Here is a 19,757-nt window from a genome sequence, read left to right on the forward strand (position 1 = left end):
TTCTGGGAGGCTTCTTAGAAAGATTCCTGGAGCCTGTCCCCTGGGTTAGGGGTGGGAGCCAGAACCTCCACCTGTCTGTGCTTTGCAAGCCCCCCAGTGATTCTGAGGCAGCTAGTTCTAGGACTGGCATCTGTGACCACTGTTTCAGACCACACTTCCCACTAGCCACAGCACATCAAAATAAACAGTGATTTCTCAAATGACATGCATACTTCACACAAGGGTCAAGATTCCAGGCATCTGACTTCCTCTTCCCACAACAACACTTAGGGCAGATCACATGAAGTAAAAATGAATGACTGTTGGACGGGTTTATTCTAGAATAGCCAGATACTCAAGATTATTTTACTTCATGTCATTTTAGTACTAAACAACTCTGGAGAGACAAATCTCCCCTAAGTGGGGAGATGAAGGGTGCTGTGGGTGACTAAGAGGCCATAGGTAACACCAGGCCCAGACCCCTCCTGGGGCTTTCTGGATTGGTGAGGGAGAATGACACTGTTCTAGAAAAAACCTTCCAGGGTACATCAAGAAAGAGGGAACTGGCCTCTTTGGACTATAGCAGGCCTAGAGGTAGCCCAGAAGCCAGTCTGTCTCCAAGGAAACCACTCTCAAAGCGTGGTCCTCGTAGAGTGTGCACTGGAATCACCGCTGAGCTTGTTCAAAGGCCACCTCCTGAGCCCCATTCTGGAGGCTGTGTCAGCAGGCATGGGCGGAGCACTGGAATCTGCATCTGCAACATGTTTCCCAAATGATTCTGAGGCTCGCTTATGTTTGTCAACACCTGTCTAAGGGTGGTGCAGGATGCTGGTCAAGCTGCTACTTGCTCTATGGAACTGATTCCTAGAATTCTCTACTACTGTCTTCAGCCAAGACATTTCCTTCCTCAAATTCCTTCAAAGTCCAGGGCAGATCACAAAGGAAGCATGTCAGGAAGAGGAAGGTGACTTACTTTTCACATCCCACAAGATATCCTTCTCAGGAGGGGCGGCAAAAAGGATGTAGAGCCGAATCGTGTCGATCCCATACTGCTCCACAACTTCCTCTGGGTCCACCCCATTGTGTTTGGACTTACTCATCTTTTCCCACGTCACCTCTAACTTCTCTTTCGTTTTCGCATGAACAGGAACGGAACCTAGATGCCAAAATAATCCATAGGTATGGTATGTGTGATTGTGAATTTCTTCTATAGAAATAGCATCAATAAGAAAAAACTGGGTGAGCAACAGAAAGTGTCCATTTGAAGAATCACACTAATTCACTTAACAAGCCGCTTTCTCTCCTTCTGTATTTTTATAAAAATATTTTTATTTTTAAATGAATGAGGCCCACCTTCCTCCCACAAACCTTCATGAATAAACAGTACAGTTATAATGGCCTGTGCCAGCTTTTTCTATAAAACAAAACAATTTCCCCCTTTACAAGTGAATTATTTATACACAAAAACGGAAAGTAAAAAAGAATTTTGAAAAACTTGCACACGTTGCCATTTTCTTGATGAATTAAGGGTCTCTTATGGAAGTTGGCAGCCTGACCTGTCCCATCCATGTTGCAGTCACCAAAACATGATCTCGTACTCTCAGCGCACATGGAATTCACTTACCGGGCTCATGGTAAATGTGTTGGTCCCTTTGTGGTGCCAGCCACCCACACCCTATTCTTTGGAACCGTCTCCTCCCCTACTCACATACCACTGGTCTAGATGGTGCTGATGGAAGGGGTCTTAAATGGCAGCATTTGGATGAGGTGACCTTGTTGCCAAGCCCTACTGGAGAGGACTAGTAAGGGCACCTGGCAAGGCTAAGCCTCTATCTCACGAATTGGAGCTAAGAATACAGAAACTCAATTTCCATGTTGCTGAGCACTGGAACCATCAGGTCCTAGGAGATGGGGCAAGACTTGCCACTGCAGCTACCCAAGGTCACTTGGTAAATTGAAATTGGGGAGAGAAGAATCCAAGTCTGGCAGATGAAGGAGAACAGGGCAGGAGAACAGAGAGGAGCAGGAAGAAGAACTAAGAACTGGAGAGCTGAGAAAGAGAGAAGGAAAAAGGAGTGGCTGTTGACTTCCTATGAGCAGTGGGGCCTAGCTCTATTTTCTGCAACTGGGTTTGGGTGGATTTCTTTTCCTTCCAGCCAAATAATCTCTGACTCCAACAGCAACCAAACTAACAGGGGACCGATGTACAGACCTAAAAGCCAGCTCCATACTTCATGAGAGTTACATCCATGAAGGAGACAGAAACCTGCCCTTGCTGATCAAAGTATTCTCACCCAGTAGGCAAGACTATGTGGGAAGGGAAAAGATGTTCACAATACTGCCTGACCCCATGACAGCAGAGAACGGGAGACTGAAGTCCCAGATGTTTATCCAAGCTGTGGTGAGACTCAGGGAACCACTGGCCCCTTTACCCTGCCCCAGGCTGTGTCTAGACCTTAAAATACTGTTGTGCAAATTAGGAAAAAATGTATCTTTCTGGGCAGAAAAGTTGAGAAGTTAGAAAAAGTCACCCTCTTTTGGCAGACGTGGCCCTGAAATGTATGGCTTGACAAACGGCTGCATTTCAGGCCCTACTGAAATCACAGCCTTGGCTTGGTTCTTTTGTGTAGCGCACAAACTGCACAGCTATACATGGGCAGCCTTGCCTGTTACAAAGAACACTTCACTAACTGTGAGGCTGAATTCTATGTGCACCTGAATTTAGCTCTTTCCCTCTGTCATCCATGCTGGAGAAACACTGACAGTTCTGCTTCTCCAGCTTCTTTTTCTCCCACGGACTGTTACAAACCTTGATATATTTTGCTTTGATGAGGTAATTGCATCGACTGCTTCCCTAAACCCTGTCTCTACTGTTTGGCTGGAGAGGCTGCCTACCATTTACAGGGTTGTCGTGTGACCTAATCTCATCCATTATGCACTAGTTTTTCTAAATGTAATGGTCACAGTGCTGGGGGTTTCTCACAGCTGTCCTTATGTATACTGCATGTCTCCACCTGTTTTCTTTTTCTTTTTTTTTTTTTGAGACAGAGACAGTCTTGCTCTGTTGCCCAGGCTGGAGTGCAGTGGCATGATCTTGGCTCACTGCAACCTCCACCTCCTGGGTTCAAGCGATTCTCCTGCCTCAGCCTCCTGAGTAGCTGGGATTACAGGCGCATGCCACCACGCCCGGCTAATTTTTGTATTTTTAGTAGAGATGGGGTTTCGCCATGTTGGCCAGGATGGTCTTGAACTCCTGACCTCAGGTGATCCGCCTGCCTTGGCCTCCCAAAGTGCTGGGATTACAAGCGTGAGCCACCACGCCTTGCCCCTACCCATTTTCTAACATGTCACATATTCCACGTGTGTGCTGGGTGCACTGATGCATCCTCACCATGGCACCTGAAGATCTGGTGATCCTCAGGGTGAAAATGAAGGGTGAAATGTAAAGGGTGAAGGGTGAAAATGCAGAGTGGAAGGAAAAGGCTTGGGAGAGCTGGGACAGGAGGGAAGTTCGGGGAATCAGGGGAAGGTGTTTTACTGGGAAATGCTAAGAGGGGGCTGCTCTAGGGTGCTATGAGTAAACAGAGTGCTTCCCCCCAAGGTTCTGAAATGTGCCACTAGACCATGTTGGGAGAAACACTGGGAGTACCCTAGTTCTGGAAGAATGTGTCTTGGGCCTGGGGGCTCTGTCCCTGAGGTGGGCTTTCAAAGATGGTCTGGGATAGGAGGTGATGCCTGAGTTGACTCTGTTACATACAAATGAAAACCCTGCCAGAAGCTGAGGTGGCACTTTGGCTGAAGGGGGCTGCAGCAGAGGAGCAGACAGCCAGTCCAGGACCAGGCTTCAGGGGGCACAGGCCCAGAGGGAGCTGAGGCTTAGAGACCACACAGCCAGCGGGTCTCTCTCCCGCATCCTCCCCCACTCTAGAGGCAGATGCCTGCTTGCTCAGTAGCTCTCAGGCCTGGCCTTGGCTCTCTGGGAGTACCTGGATGGGACCGATGGGGCCATTCTTACCTGTGAGATCCACTTCCTCTCTCTGTAGATACTGTCCAGATGGTAGGCGGAATGTCTGCCCCTTGATAAGGCCTTGGGCCAGCAGCTTATGAAAAGGCTCCCTGAGGAAAGATGACAGGAAAAGAAAACAGGAGGAGTGGGACATGAAGCATTGAGAAAACAGCAACACAGACCTTCCCTTGGATGGGCAGAAGTAGCTGCGCCTCATAAAAAGCAGGTGGGCTGACCAAGGCCACTTATAAACCCCAGCTTAAACAAATGGCTCCTTAGAAATAAGTGATAAGAAAATAAATTCAGGCCGGGCGTGGTGGCTCATGCCTGTAATTCCAGCACTTTGGGAAGCTGAGGCGGGCGGATCACCTGAGGTCAGGAGTTCGAGACCAGCCTGGCTAACATGGTGAAACCCCGTCTCTACCAAAAATAAAAAAAATTAGCTGGGCGTGTTGGTGGGTGCCTGTAATCCCAGCTACTTGGGAGGTTGAGGCATGAGAATCGCTTGAACCAGGGAGGTGGAGGTGGCAGTGAGCTGAGATGTGCCACTGCACTCCAGTCTGGACGACAAGAACGAAAACTCTGTCTCAAAAAAAAGAAAAAGAAAGAAAGAAAAGAAAAGAAAATCAAGTCAAATCTGTAGGTATTACCTACAGGTCTACTTTCTATTATGGTGAAGTGGAAAGAGCCCTAGGCCTCAGATTTGGAAGGCCTGGATTCAAAATCTCAGTTCTGCTTCTCAGCGAGTTCTGTGAGCCAAAGCAAGTCACTTGTGCTGAGTGTCAGTTTGCTTACCTATATAATGGGGGTTAAAAAAAAAACCTGCCTCGGCTGGGTGTGGTGGCTCATGCCCGTAGTCCCAACACTTTGGGAAGCCAAGGAGTGGGTGGATCACGAGGTCAGGAGTTTGAGACCAGCCTGGCCAACATAGCGAAACCCTTCTCTACTAAAAATACAAAAAATTAGCCGGGTGTGGTGGTGTGTGCCTGTAATCTCAGCTACTCAGGAAGCTGAGACAGGAGAATAGCATGAACCCGGGAGGCACAGTTTGCAGTGAGCCGAGATCGTGCCATTGCATTCCAGCCTGGGCGACAGTGTGAGACTCTGTTTCAAAAAAACAAAACAAAACAAAAAAACCTGCCTCAAAGTGTAGTTGGGAAGATTAAATAAAATGACTGCATCAAAGTACTCGTAAATTTTTTTTTTTTTTGAGACAGAGTCTCACTCTGTTGCCCAGGCTGGAGTGCAGTGGCGCAATCTCGGCTCACTGCAATATCCGCCTCCCAGGTGCAAGCAATTCTCCTGCCTCAGCCTCCTGAGTAGCTGGGATTACATGTGCCCACCACTAGGTCTGGCTAATTTTTGTATTTTTAGTAGAGACGGGGTTTCACCATGTTGGCCAGGATGGTCTCGAACTCCTGACCTCAGGTGATCCACCTGCCTCAGCCCCCCAAAGTACTGGGATTACAGGTGTGAGCCACCCCACCTGGCCTAAAAAAAGTTTTAAACCATACAAGTCATATATGAATATAAACCTTCTGTTCAAATCCAAACACTACCACTCCTTTCTAGGCCTATGTCCCTTTCAGGAGGCAGTTCTTATTAATAGTTTGGTATATATCCCTGGAAAAGTCTGGAGACATTTTTCAATGCCTTTGTGCACATAAATGTATACCTACCCACATATGGCTTTATAGATTTTTGGAGATTTATATAAGTGGGATTATACCTTATGTATACTTTATGGTATTTCACTTAATGATATGAATGGATTTCTCCATGGCAGTTCATATAGATCTATCTCACTTTTTAAAAAGTTACCTAGTGTTCTGAAATATGAATTGATTATAACTCATTTATAGTACCTATTTTAAAAAGTAGTTTTAGTTATACCCTTACTGGGTAAATAGTGACATATAAACTTTTTCTCATAAGAGGATAAGAACAGGTTGAGCTTCATACTGAAATTATTGCAAATTTGCAGTTGTTTATTCTTAAGAATCTGCCTGATTCAATTTTGAGGCATTTCAGCAAGACCTATTCCAAACTCAAAGAATGATTCATGGCGATACCTGCTGATAACACATGTTAAGTATTTCATGTTCAGGGTATCAGGTAGGAGCACTCATTTCCTGGAGATCCAGTGATGTTCCCCACAAACATCACCAGTACATGGCTTTGGTTGCTCAAGGTAAATTTTTAAAGGTGTTTTTAGGACAAAAGTTAGGAGGGAATGATCCGGATTCAAGGATGATCAAAATCAGCAGCATTGGCCAGGCGTGGTGGCTCACGCTTGTAATCCTAGCGCTTTGGGAGGCCGAGGTGGGTGGATTGCCTGAGCTCAGGAGTTTGAGACTGGCCTGGGCAACATGGTGAAACCCCATCTCTACAAAGTTGGCCAGGTGTGGTGGCACGCAGCTGTAGTCCTAGCTGCTTGGGAGGCTGAGGCAGGGGTTGCTTGAGCCCGGGAGGCGGAGGTTGCAATGAGCCGAGATCACGCCACTGCACCCCAGCCTGGGCGACAGAGCCAGACTCCGTCTCCAAAAAAAAAAAAAAAAAAAAAAAAATCAGCAGCATTAAGCCTCAAGAAGGGGCTGGGAATCCAAGGAATCCTGTTCTCAGGTCTTGTATTTTATCAAGTGGCACAACACTGCCACCTTCCGAGAATGGACAGAATTGCAACCTGCGAAAAACTGACTAACCCCAGCTGTTCAGCCCAAGGCTGCAACTTCTCCTGCCTCGTCTTTTATAACTTTTTTTTTTAAGGTAAACTGTTAAAGTATAGCACACATATTGAAAAGTGTGAGTCCTAGGGGTATAACGATGAATCTTCACAACATAAAACACACTTGTGTAACTGGCATTCAGCCCAATTTGCAGAACGTGAAATCAACCTTCCGTCCGCTTCCAGGCACTGTCTCCTCACTATGGGACCCTATAGCCTGACTGCTAACACTATCATTTCATCCGCCTGTTTCTAACCTGCTTGTAACCATTTCTGAGTGAGAGCTCTCAGGGAATGTCCACATGGGAGGCTCTCCCCAGAACTGGCAGGCAGGTCCTCAGCAGTGCACCCACACCAAGGCCTGCTAGTTACATGAACATATCCTAATGTCTGAAAGCTCCCAACAATGCAACTTGACAGTTGAAACTCTTCTGAACTGTCTTCTCCGAGGGTTGCAGTGCAGCAGGGGCCATCTCAGATGGATCATCTAGAGCAGGGATGGCAAAACCTAGCCAACTACCCCAGTGCCCTCGCCTACAACCACCCAGACACCATTCAACGACAGCAGCACTCCTGGTGCTCAGAATGAATCTCAGAATTCTTCTTCGTACCAGATAATCAGAAAGCACAGAGTTATTATGTGAAATGTATTGCTTATTTCTTCGGTATTTCTTGAGTGCTTGCTATGTGCCTGGCACTGAGCTAGGCACTGGGGATATAATGTTGGGCAAAGGAATCTCTGCCCTTGGGGAGCCAGCCTGTTTACGATCACTGAACCAAACCAATGCCTGACAACTCTCAGAGCTGTGAGGGAGGAAAAGAAAGAGTGTAGTCATATTTGAAGAGCTCCTCCTCCCAATCAAGTCCAAATTCCTCCGCGTAGCCATCCAGGACTTCTCCCCGTCCCCTGCCACTCCCTCTGCTCTTTCAAATGTTGCCCGCAGGTGCTTCCATGCCTTTACTCACGCCATTTCCCAAACTGTTATCAAAACTCTAGTCCTCCTTCCTGGCTCAACTCAAATGCCATCTCCACTGAGAAGGTATCTCCTGGTCAGAATTGGAATTAGTTGCTTTTTCCTTCCTGATGCATCCTGTGTAGTGCCTGTAATTGTATCTAGCAGCTATTACATTTTATTGTGTATTTAGGTAAGCTGCTTACCTGTCTTTCTCCCGTGAGGAGGAGGAGGATGATTTTTTTTTTGAGACAGGGTCTTGTTTTGTCACCCAGGCTGGGGTGCAGTGGCACAATCACAGCTTACTGCAGCATCAGTCTCCTGGGCTCAAGTGATATTCCCACCTTAGCCCCCACAAACAGCTGGGACCATAGGCGCGCACTACCACACCCAGCTAATTTTTTGTATTTTTGGTAGAGATTAGGTCTCACTATGTTGTCCAGGCTGGTCTTGAACTCCTGAGCTCAAGCAATCCTCCTGCCTTGGCCTCCCAAAATGCTGGGATTACAGGCATGAGCCACTGCTCCTGGCCTTGAAAATCCTTGAAGGCCACTCTCAGTCTCCAGTTCCTAATAGATGCTCAGTAATGTTAATTGCCTTGAACTCAATCAAGCTTGTTTCAGTGGATGAATAAACCTACCAGCAGCAGGGGTAGGGGATAATGTGAGTGGGACAAAGTGGGGGCAAGAGAGGAGGGAAGAAAGAAATGAGTGAAGGGGGGCACTGGATGCTATACTTTCCACCTAGCGCCACCATCTTTTTGCAGGGAGGGGTGCACTGAAAGATCCCAAGCAGCCGAAGCAAGAGAATGAGAGCAGGGGAATACCCTGATGAGTGCTCACATGGAATTTCCCAGCGGGGAAAGGGGCACTTCCCAGCTCCTAGAATCTTGCTCATTCCCAAGTGTTTTCCCTCCACTCTTCCAGGGAGCTAGGGAATGGGCCATAGGGCGCTGGGAATCTGGTTTTCACTCTCTTGGCTGAAGCTGGCCATGTCTACTCTCATGCGTAGTTTAGCTCTGAATGAGTCACACTTGTTTATTCATTCAACATGTATTTACATGATAATTGGGTACACAGCACTGGGCAATTAATTGGAGAGCTTACAATAAGAACAGGCAGCCCAAGACATGCTCATAAATAACCATCAGCACTACAAGAAAGACGTACCAAATGTGATATGGAGGCGCAAGGTGCACAGGAATGAAGGACAAAGGACGTCAAGGGCCCTGCTAGACTTGGAACCCAGGCCTGCTGGAGCAGAGATCACATCACATTGCCAAGTTCATTATTCAGATTCACAATTGGGGTAATGTGTTTCCCTTTTGTTCACTCATTCATTCACTCAACAGATGGTACTTGGGAACAGACTTGTGTATGCAACTGAGTTATTCATTCATCATAGTGACTGTGCACAGCAGGGGCCTTTATAAGTGAGTGGAAAATCTGCAACTCTAAACCACTAACAAACCCTTCTGACTCAGGGACCATCAAACGCGGGAGTATTAGGCAGGGCCTCTGCCTTGAAGAAGGCCCTGGATTTATCTGAGTCAGCTTTCTTCCTACTCCTTTGGTACATCTCTGGAGGTAGATCATGCTTGCTTGCACTGAAGCACAGCTATATGTAAGCACAATGATGAAAACTGGGGGGAGATCTTCACAATTTCTTCATTAGTTTAGACTGCACTAATTCAGAAATTGCAACAACTGATAGCTGCTGGGCATTGAAGGCCACATTTGTCCCACTTGGAAGAAGGAAAGAAAGGAGGGAGGGAGGCAGGGAAAGAGGGAAGGGAAGGTAGGGAGGGAGGAGAGGGAGGGAGGGAAGGAAGGGAGTTGCTAATTATTAGGATAAACAAGGAAATTCAGAACATTGATTGGCCATTTTAAGTGCTCTTAAAAAAATCACTATATACAAGGAATGTGCTAATTACAGTATGAGCAAAGAATATCAGGATGTATCAGAGCCCCACCTTCTTGCTGCAGATGACATTTACCTATTCATGAAGCCCCAGATAGCCTGCTGCCCACTCCCCTGACCCGGTGGGAGAGTAGCCTGCCAGGCTGCAGATCTTTGAAGGCCATAGATCTCTGAAAATGGTCTCCAAATTGGACTTTTCATTAAATCAGACTAAGTTTACCTTCCTCTTCTTCCTTGTTCTGTGCCCAGGGCCATCATGTCACATAATTAGCCTAGTTTCTAAGTATTAGCCATGGCTATTCTTGAAATATCACCATTCCCATTTCCTAGCAGCCAGTCAGTGGCACAGAAGGAGGGCTTACTAATACAGCAGGACCCAAGTAAAGCTTCTCTTCCCTTCCTGTTCCTTTTCCCAGTAGCCCCGTTTCTGGCATGATCAGAGAGACAGAGAAGAAAACTCTGTGGATAGGGGCTTGCTGTGCTCTCCATGGTCAGCAGGCGGCCTGCCCTTCTCATGGGAGTTCCCCGAGCAGCTGCTTGCTTCTGACAGCCACCACTTTCTGTTGATTCCAAACCAAAGGGAGAAATTCAGTTTGGGGAATTTAGTGTCTAAGTTGCGTTACAGAGCTACAACAAAAAGTGACAAGATTCCATGTTTACAGCGGTCTCCCACAAAGGGAGAGAAAAGGCTTCCTGATCTCATTCAGTGAAGATGGGCCACGACATGTTCCCACGCTCTAATGTGCCCCCTCTTTCAAGCTGGTGCTAACCACCAGAAGGAGGGAAGCTGAAAGCTGATCCTACCCCACACCCACAACCACAGCAGGAAGCTCCGCATATTTTCCTTCTTCAGAATATATACTATACCGTAAATCATAAAGTTACACAATCATTGTAAAAAATCTGGAAAAAATCAGAAGTATATTGGGCTCACCACCCAGAGATAGCTAGTGTTAACATGTTGGCATGAGTTTTTCTAGTCTTTTCTCTTGCTTTGAGTATGTGTATATATGTGCTTGTATATATAAAGACAAAGATAACCAAGCTGTATCTTGCTTTTTCTATTTCTCATTACTTCAGATGAATTTCTCCATGTTATTAAACATTCTTTGTAATTTAATTGAAAGTGTTGTATAAGTGTGCTCCACGTAGATGGATTATACTTTATTTACCCTGTCTCAGCATTTTGGGGCATGTAGATTGTATCCAAATTTTTAGCTACTTGAAATAACACTTACATGAACATCTTGGTGCATAAGTTTGCATTTCTGATTATTTCCTTAGGATAGATTTTTAGCAGTGCAATTAGTGCATCCAAAAATGAATAGTTTTAAGGCTCTCACTATGTATTGCCAAAATGCTTTTCAGAAAGATTGTTCCAAGCTACTTCCTGCAATATATGAGAGCTGCTCTTATGCTAGCTTCCTTACCACATGGAAGATGGCATCTCACTGCTAAATAATTTATATTTGCCAGTGAGGGAAATTTTTTTAAAAAATCATAGAAATGGGGTCTTGCTGTGTTGCCCAGGCTGGTCTCAAACTCCTGCACTCAAACGATCATCCTGTCTTGGCATCCCAAACTGTTGGGATTACAGGTGCGAGCCATCGTGCTGGGACGGAAACATTTTACAGTGTAAGATGTTTATTATTTTATAGTGTGATAAAATGTTTATTAATCATTTGGATATCTTCTTTTGTGGGTTTCCTGCTTACATTAATTCCTGGTTAATCATTAACTTGGTATTTCAGACCACACAACTAAGGCACCTGCTGTCCTGTGTGGTGGCACACTTAACTTGGAGGCCAGCCTCTTATGTATGGTAAGGAGACCTTAAAGTTCAAACTGCAAGCCTAAACATGCAGGTGATGAAAAAAAATGTCCACAACTCTTAGAAAACAGGAAAGATGATTAGATATACATAAACCTTTGCTGTCTGTATTTGAAGAAATTAGAATCAGAGTGAAAAGGGTGCTCAGAGATAACTGAGTTCCTAACATACGAGGCCACTGAGACCCAAAGGAGTTCAGCTTCTGGTCCACACAGCTAATCGGGGCACCACTGAACACAGACAGAGGTCTTTGGATTCCTGTTCCAGAGCTGCTACTTGAGACAAGGGCTGAGGGGCTCAGAAATGTTAAACTAAAATAGAATAGCTGTACTATCATCTCACATAGCCTCCTGAAATGACAATGCTAACCAAAAGGAATACAGAACTAGACTAGGAAATGCTGATTTATACAGATTTCAGAAATACATATGTGGTTGACGGGTCTCAATTTTTCCTCCCAGCCCAGCTTGATAAAGTTGTTTGGAGGCTCTCAAAAATACTGATTGTATAATTCCAAATTACTCATCACAGAAAGTGGGTGATTTTCATTTCATGTGTGGCTGACTGGTTTACCAAAACACCTCTAAGAAAGAGGTAATGCACCGGGAGAGTTTTCAGAGGCTGTTGCTGCCCTGATGTGCTCCAACAAGAGTAATGCTGACAGCAGCGCTGAGTAACAGTTAAGATGACTTTCTGTACCTTCCTCAAAGGTCAGCCTTTCCAGTACTTAAAATAAGTCTCTTTTGGAGGAGGAAAGCATGGAACGGAATCTTGAACAGAATTTAAAAACAGATTCAAAAAAACAAAACTCCATAGGTCTATTTCAATTTACACCATATACTTGTCCCTTAATGTTGATGGTAAAGCAAAATCCAGGTGTTACCTGGAGGCTCTGCAAATTGGCAATGCATTTGAGTAAAAACAAAGTCATACTTGAAACTGCATTTTAAAATTATATCAGAATGCAGCAAACCTTTTTTCCTGCTTGAAGATAGTCTTAAACCATTGTAAATAAGTCATAAAAATAGCCAGACCCTGTCCTATACCTTAGATACTTGGCCATTGAATAATTTACTGATTGAGTACTTCTATAAAAAATCATTCAGAAACTGGCAGAAATATGCTTTACTGTTAAGGAGCTAGAAATCACTTACATATGGCCTTTGTTTCCAGACCTACATAAGAAGGAGCTATTCCCCCAACTTTTTTTTGTAGACAGTGTCTTACTTTGTTGCATAGGCTGGAGTGCAGTGGCAATCATGGCTCACTGCAGCCCCGAACTCCTGGACTCAAGTAATTCTGCTGCCTCAGACTCCCAAGCAGCTGGGACTACAAGCGTGCACCACCACACCTGGCTCATTAAATTTTTTTTTTTTTTTTTTTACAGATGGAGTCTCACTATGTTGCCTAGGCTGGTCTCAAACTCCTGGCCTAAAGTGATCCTTCCGCCTTGGTCTCCCAAAGTGCTCGGGTTATAAGCGTGAACCACCACGCCTGGCTTGAGATGTTTCTCAAGTTGTATTTGGTCTTTAAACTTAAGTTCTAATCAATTCTCCCTAGCCCATGGAGGATATTTCCTTTGTTTTTTGTTTTGTTTTAGAAACAGGGTATTGCTATGTTGCCCAGCTGGAATCAAGCTCCTGGGTTCAAGTAATCTTCCTGCCTCAGCCTCAATCTCAGCTTCTGGAGTAGCTAAGAACATAGGTGTATGCAACTGCGTGCACTGGAGAACATTTCCTTTGAAGAATATAAACTTTCATCTGTTTGTTTCAAGGGATTAAACTCAATTTCTTTTTCTTTTCCTTTTTTTTTTTTTTAATTTTTAGACAGAGTCTCATTCTGTCGCCCAAGCTGGAGTGCAGTGGCACGATCTTGGCTGACTGCAGCCTCCGCCTCCCAGGTTCAAGCAATTCTTGTGCCTCAGCCTCCCTAGTAGCTGGGGTTACAGGCGCATGCCACTATGCTCAGCTAATTCTTGTAGTTTTAGTAGAGATGGGGTTTCACCATGTTGGCCAGGCTGGTCTCGAACTCCTGACCTCAAGCAATCCACCCACCTTGGCCTCCCAAAGTGCTAGGATTACAGGTGTGAGCCACCACATCCAACCTAAACTCAATTTCTTAAAAAACAAAAAAACAAAAAAACAAAAACAAAACACTAAAAATGTGTAATATCCATGATACCATGACAGTAACAGGACACAATTCCCATTATCAATGAGAATCTTTATCTAGTTAGGTAAATTAGTTTCCAGACATAAGAAATGCAAAACAGAACTGGTAAATTCTAGAACCTAAAGTATAAACACTTTAACAAATTTGTTTACTTGAGGAGTAATGCTGTTAATGTTTTTAGTGTCCTTCTGATGCAGACCAGTTTATTTTTATACATGAAGGTCTCTGGGACTGATGAGAATAAATTTATTTTAAGCATTTAATTTAGACCTTAAATTAGTTTTCTGTACAGTAGACTTCTTTTAATCCATGCATGCATGTGCAGAGTCAGCCATCTGGTCCGAGGGTTAAGTGAAGGGAAGGAGCTTTCAATGTGCTTCATTTTAATGAAAATGGGTTTCTGTCTGCATTTCAAAAGTTTTAAAAGTAATATTCTATCAAAATTTTCAAGACACGTATTTTCTGACCCAGAATTCCCCAGTGTTAGGACTTGAGCCTAAATATATGCTCCCAATTATTTGCTAAGCATATCAATAAAGAGGATCACTGGACTTAAAAAAAAATAGTAATTGGAAGAATAGGTGACTGCTTACATAAATTATGGTATATCCATGAGGGAATACTATGCCTACATTAAAAAGAATGTGATATTTGTTTGTGCTGATATGGAAAGACCACCAAGCTATATTATTAAGTCAAAGAAGCAAAGGACATGTATGCAATATAAGCAACATTTAAAATGAGTATATCAATAAAAACACATGTGGGGATAGGCAAAATATTTTCCTGGCAGAAATAAAAAGAAACCTAAAAGTCGAGGAAAGCGCTAAAGAGTGGCATGCAGGGAGGGAGACAACAATGTTCACTTTCTGTGTAGTTACAAAATGGTTTAGACATGTATTACTTTTTTTTTTTAATTGTCAACATGGGTTATCTGGATAGGGAAATAATCAGATATTTCCCCTCTTTTCTTCTCTGTAACTAAAAAATATTCTAAAGGATGTTGTAGTAAACAAACAAACAGAAAAACAACATAACAACAACTGAAAAAAAAAATCCAGCAATTACGCTTCTGGTAATACAGCAGACAAGAGAGCCTGAATTACTGTCCTCATGAAAAACAAGTGAAAAGACAGTTGGAATATAAAATACATTGAGCTGGCAAAACCAAACCAAACCCAACTTAGGAAACACAGTTCCTGAAGCCAGCTTCCACCCTGGGCATATCTATAGAACCCCTGTGATCATAAATGTTTGTTCATGGCATGGTACACAAAAGATGGGACACCAAACCTAAAGCCTAAGCAACCTTGGGAGTCTAGAAGAAGATCTCAAACAAGGCAGGAATCGTCAATGAACCAGAAATCATCAATGAACTAGAAATAAACCTGTGGTTAGAAGAGACAAACAAGGAAACTCGCCTATCTTGACCATGGTGATGTGTAGGAGGAAAGAAAAGTATTTCTCCTGAGAATCTGTAGACAGAAGTTGACCCTCATGTGGGTTTGGGACTGTATTCATATTACCTATATGGTCCTAAAAACCTCAAGCAGAAAATTCAGTTTAAAGTGATCTTGGATTGGTAGCATCTCCAGGCAACAGGGAGAAGCTAACACAAAATCACCTCTACCAGAGAGGTTCCAAAGAGTTCCTATAAAAAAAAAAGGTTCAAGAAATACAAGGTCAGTTAAAACACCCCTTGCACCCCATCCCCCAAAGAACTAGGCATCATGAGTGAGAACAGCAGAAACAACAAATGACTAAACAGACCCATAATGACATTAGATTAAGAATTATCAGATAATATAAAATAGTATGTTTAATCTATTTTAGAAAATAAAGGCTTAAAAGATAGCACGAAAATACTATAAAAATCATAAAGGAAAATTTAAAAACCTAGAACTTCTAGAAATGAAGAATAATTAAAATAAAAAAAACCTCAAAGAATGGGTTTATCAGCAGATAGAGACAGAGAGACAATTAGAAACTGGAAGATAGCTATAAAGAAATCGGCTGGGCACAGTGGCTTATGCCTGTAATCCCAGCACTTCGGGAGGCCGAGGCAGGCGGATCACTTGAGGTCAGAAGTTTGAGACCAGCCTGACCATCATGGTGAAACCCCATCTCTATTAAAAATACAAAAATTAGCCAGGCGTGCTGGTGGGCACCTGTAGTCCCAGAATAAAGATCCTATCAATAAGCCCTGGAATATATGACAACTTGATTTATGATGGAGAGGGCACTACAGATCAGTGGGGAAAAGGATGGACTATTCTATTAACAGTACTGACACACCGCAAGCAATAGCCATAAAGGAAAGATTATTAATTTCTACTACATTAAATTAAGAGTTTCTGTTCATCAAAAGATGCCATAAAAACAAGACAAGCCAAGAACTAGAAAAAACTACTTGCAATACATATAGCTGAAAAACGATTAGTATCAAGAATATTTAAAGAACCCCTTACAAATCAATAAAAGAGAAACGATCTAGAAAAAATAAAAGCATAGGATACAAACAGGGATTTGATCACAGAGATTCATAAACCTATGAAACATGATAAACTTCATTAAGAAATCAACTATAGTCAGCAATAACTTAAACATTTAAAAATAACTAAAAGAGTATAATTGGATTGTTTGTAACACAAAGGATAAATGCTTGAAGGGATGGATACCCAACTTTCCATGATGTGATTACTATGTATTGCATGCCTGTACCAAAATATCTCATGTACCCCATAAATATACACCTACTATGTACCTGCAAAAATTAAAAATAAAAAAATTAAAAAAAAATCGGTGTCTTAAAATTCAAATTTAACTCACAACGTGACCCATTATATACCCGCTGGTTTGGTGAAATTTAAAAGTTGGATAGTACAAAATGTTGATGACCATGTAAGAGTGATCGGAATCCTCATTTCTACTAGGGGAGTATAGGCTTAGGTAATCACTATGGAAAACAGTTTGGTGTTTCTCAAGACAGTTGAACATGTGCGTATCCTACAATCGAGCAATTCTACTCTTAGGTACACATTTTAAAGAAATGGTGATGCGTATGTCAGGAACCATGTGCAAGAAGGTTCATAGCGGTTTTGTTCATAATTGCACAAAACAGTCCAACCACCATTAATGGTGGTATGATACATAAACTGAGCTCTATTTTGGAAGTTTCATTCCATATAATGGAATATCATGCAGCAGTGAAACAGGAATGAAATATAACTTCATCCATCAGCACTGCTGAATCTCAAAAAACTGCTGAGTGAGGAAAGCAAGACAGAATACCTGAAATATAATTCTACCTATGTAAAGTTCAAACACAGGAAAACCAGACAATATATAGTTTAAAAATACATGCAGAAATGATACATTTATAAAGAAAAGCAAGAAAGTGAGGAATTAAAAATCTGGGATCGGTATTAGCTAGGGGCGAGGTGGTGGGCGTAGAAGAGCGATACACAATCGGAGGGGGCACCTTGGGGATTCTAAGGTACCTGAAATACTCTGTTTCTTAAACTGAGGAGTGGGGCATGTATGTTCATATATAAAAATTACATATTTAATGTGTTGTACAATTCTTTAACTACATTAAATATGCAATTTTTATATATGATACGTTTCATGGGGAAAAGTACACACACATTTTTCTGAACATTATGAGGAAAGGGTTACAATAGGCCAACAGGAAAAGAATTTACTGATGTTTTTACAATGTGATTCTCTATTTCAGATCCACTCTATACATTTTTTAGAGGGATGCATCAAGGTGGGATTCAGCCAAGCTTAGGAACAGAGCTGACACAGAAGGACTGGGTGATAAGCATGACCTCACATGAGATGATATAAAACATTATGGGCCACTCCTCTCTGCCTCACAGGTACAATTCTTAATTACTTAACTCAGTTAAACAGAGAAGCACTGAAGGCTAGGTTCTATGCAAGCATGCAACATCACATGCCAGAACTGATTATGCAATATAAATGGACCTCAAATGGTTAAGGTTGACAATAACCTCTAAAGCATACTAGAAAACTAGTACTCTACTACATGCATTTACCTTGCTTCAGAAGAACTGACACCTGCTTGAAGTTGCTATTCATGGAACTCAAATTACTTTGCAAAGCAGTATAAGTGCTTACCTATGTTTAACCATTTTTTGATCATGGCAAAAATGACTAAAGAATCTTGCATAGAACAAGTGCATGACGGCATGTTCTTTTCCTCCAATGTACAAATCCACAGGCATCCAGTAATCGGCCACTGCTGTGTTAAAAGGGCTGTAAAAAAGAGATAGAGGCATTTTAAAAAACCTGCTTTGCCACAATTGTGTAAATTAAACAGGCCTATTGTAATATGCATATGCCCTGAAATGAACTGTATCAGGGAATAACAATGATTTTCTTTTTAAAATATAAGAGAAGGCCGGGTGCGGTGGCTCATGCCTGTCATCCCAGCACTTTGGGAGGCCGAGGCAGGTGGCTCACCTGAGGTCACGAGTTCGAGACTAGCGTGCCCAGCATGGCGAAACCCCATCTCTACTAAAACTACAAAAATTAGCCAGTTGTAGTGGTGGGCACCTGTAATCCCAACTACTCAGGAGGCTGAGGCAGGAGAATCACTTGAACCCGGGAGGCAGAGGTTGCAGTGAGCCAAGATCGTGCCATTGCACTCCAGCCTGGGCAACAGGGTGAGACTCTGTCTCAAAAACAAAACAAACAGACAAACAAACAAACAAAAATATATATATGAGAAAAGCTTATATAATAAAAAAGAAAAAAGATAAGTGTTAATTTATGAAATTATAAAAATGGTTACAGAAGATATTACTGACATATTTCAACAAAAGCAATTTGCATATAAAATGAGGACAAGAAGAAAACATACCAGCAAAAAAAGGCATCTTGCTACAATGCACCTTGAATATCTAGATTCACTTCAATTTTTATTATTATGATTACACAATTGAGATGTCGGAGTTCCTACCAATAGAGGGCAATGTGGTATTTACAATGAAGATTAACATGCAGATACTAAATGTTTATTTATTAATTTATTTTCACGTTAAAAAACTTTTTTTTTCTTTATTAAAGATAGGGTCTTGCTTGGTCATCCACGCTGGAGCGCAGTGGCACAATCATAGTTCACTGCAGCCTCCAACTCCTGGGCTCAAGCGATCTTCCAGCCTCAACCTCCCAAGTATCTAGGACTACAGACACACACCACTATGCCCAGCTAATTTTTTCTTTTCTTTTTTTTTTTTAATTTTCTTTTTGAGACGGAGTCTCGCTCTGTCACCCAGGCTGGGTTGCAGGGGCATGATCTCGGCTCAATGCAACCTCCGACTCCAGGGTTCAAGTTATTCTTGTGCCTCAGCCTCCTGAGTAGCTGGGATTACAGGTGCCTGCCACCACACTCGGCTAATTTTTATATTTTTAGTAGAGATGGGGTTTTGCCATGTTGGCCAGGCTGGTCTTGAACTTCTGACCTCAGGTGATCTGCCCAACTCGGCCTCCCAAAGTGCTAGGACTACAGGTGTGAGCCACTGCACCTGGCCATCAGTTAATTTTTTTAAAACATTTTTTGTGGAGACGAGGTCTTGCTACGTTCAGCCCAGCTGGTCTTGAACTCCTGGCCTCAAGTGATCTTCCCGCCTCGGCCTCCAAAAGTTATGGGATTACACATGTGAGCCACTGTGCCCCAGCTGTAAATGTTTATTTTAAAATAGAAATTTGATTTTATTTTTTAAAGTAGTCTGAAAATATAGTCAGCAAGAGACTGTATATTGCTTACTGAATGTGATACAGCATATTTAAGGTGAATTGTCATAAAATAGCCCAATAACTCTCACCTAACATACTTTTTGGCCAACAGATACTAATAGAAAGGCTTTCTCATACTCTCGGGTCCTAATGGACACTGGAGAGGAAAGGAAATGTCATTTCCATTTTCTGGCTGGGACCCTCGGTGGGAGGGGCAGCACTGGCTGGTGACAGACCTCTGTGTTGCCAAGGTAATGCCATCCCTTGAGGTCAGCCAATCAAGCAAACCTTTGCCTTTGGAGGACTTCGGATATTTGTGAATTGGTTCCCTGACACCTCAAGCCACCTTTTTTCCCCAGGATAGACTTGGCTGGCTTCAGCTTTGAGGCTAGAAAAAAGAGCCTG

The 19,757-nt window shown here is 42.9% G+C and overlaps 1 protein-coding gene across 5 annotated transcripts in view; it reads right to left on the reverse strand.

The window, feature by feature from the left end:
• The window catches only part of LARS2 (leucyl-tRNA synthetase 2, mitochondrial), a 161,864-nt gene that overhangs the window by 32,150 nt on the left and 109,957 nt on the right, over positions 1–19,757 (reverse strand). For all 5 annotated transcript variants that reach the window (NM_001133767.1, XM_009239114.4, XM_009239113.4 and 2 more), the window contains 3 exon segments: positions 953–1,135; positions 3,995–4,095; positions 17,733–17,870. In NM_001133767.1, the coding sequence (NP_001127239.1) occupies positions 953–1,135; positions 3,995–4,095; positions 17,733–17,870 (422 nt within the window).

The sequence above is a fragment of the Pongo abelii genome, chromosome 2 (assembly GCF_028885655.2).
Source record: "Pongo abelii isolate AG06213 chromosome 2, NHGRI_mPonAbe1-v2.0_pri, whole genome shotgun sequence".
Lineage (NCBI taxonomy): Eukaryota > Metazoa > Chordata > Mammalia > Primates > Hominidae > Pongo > Pongo abelii.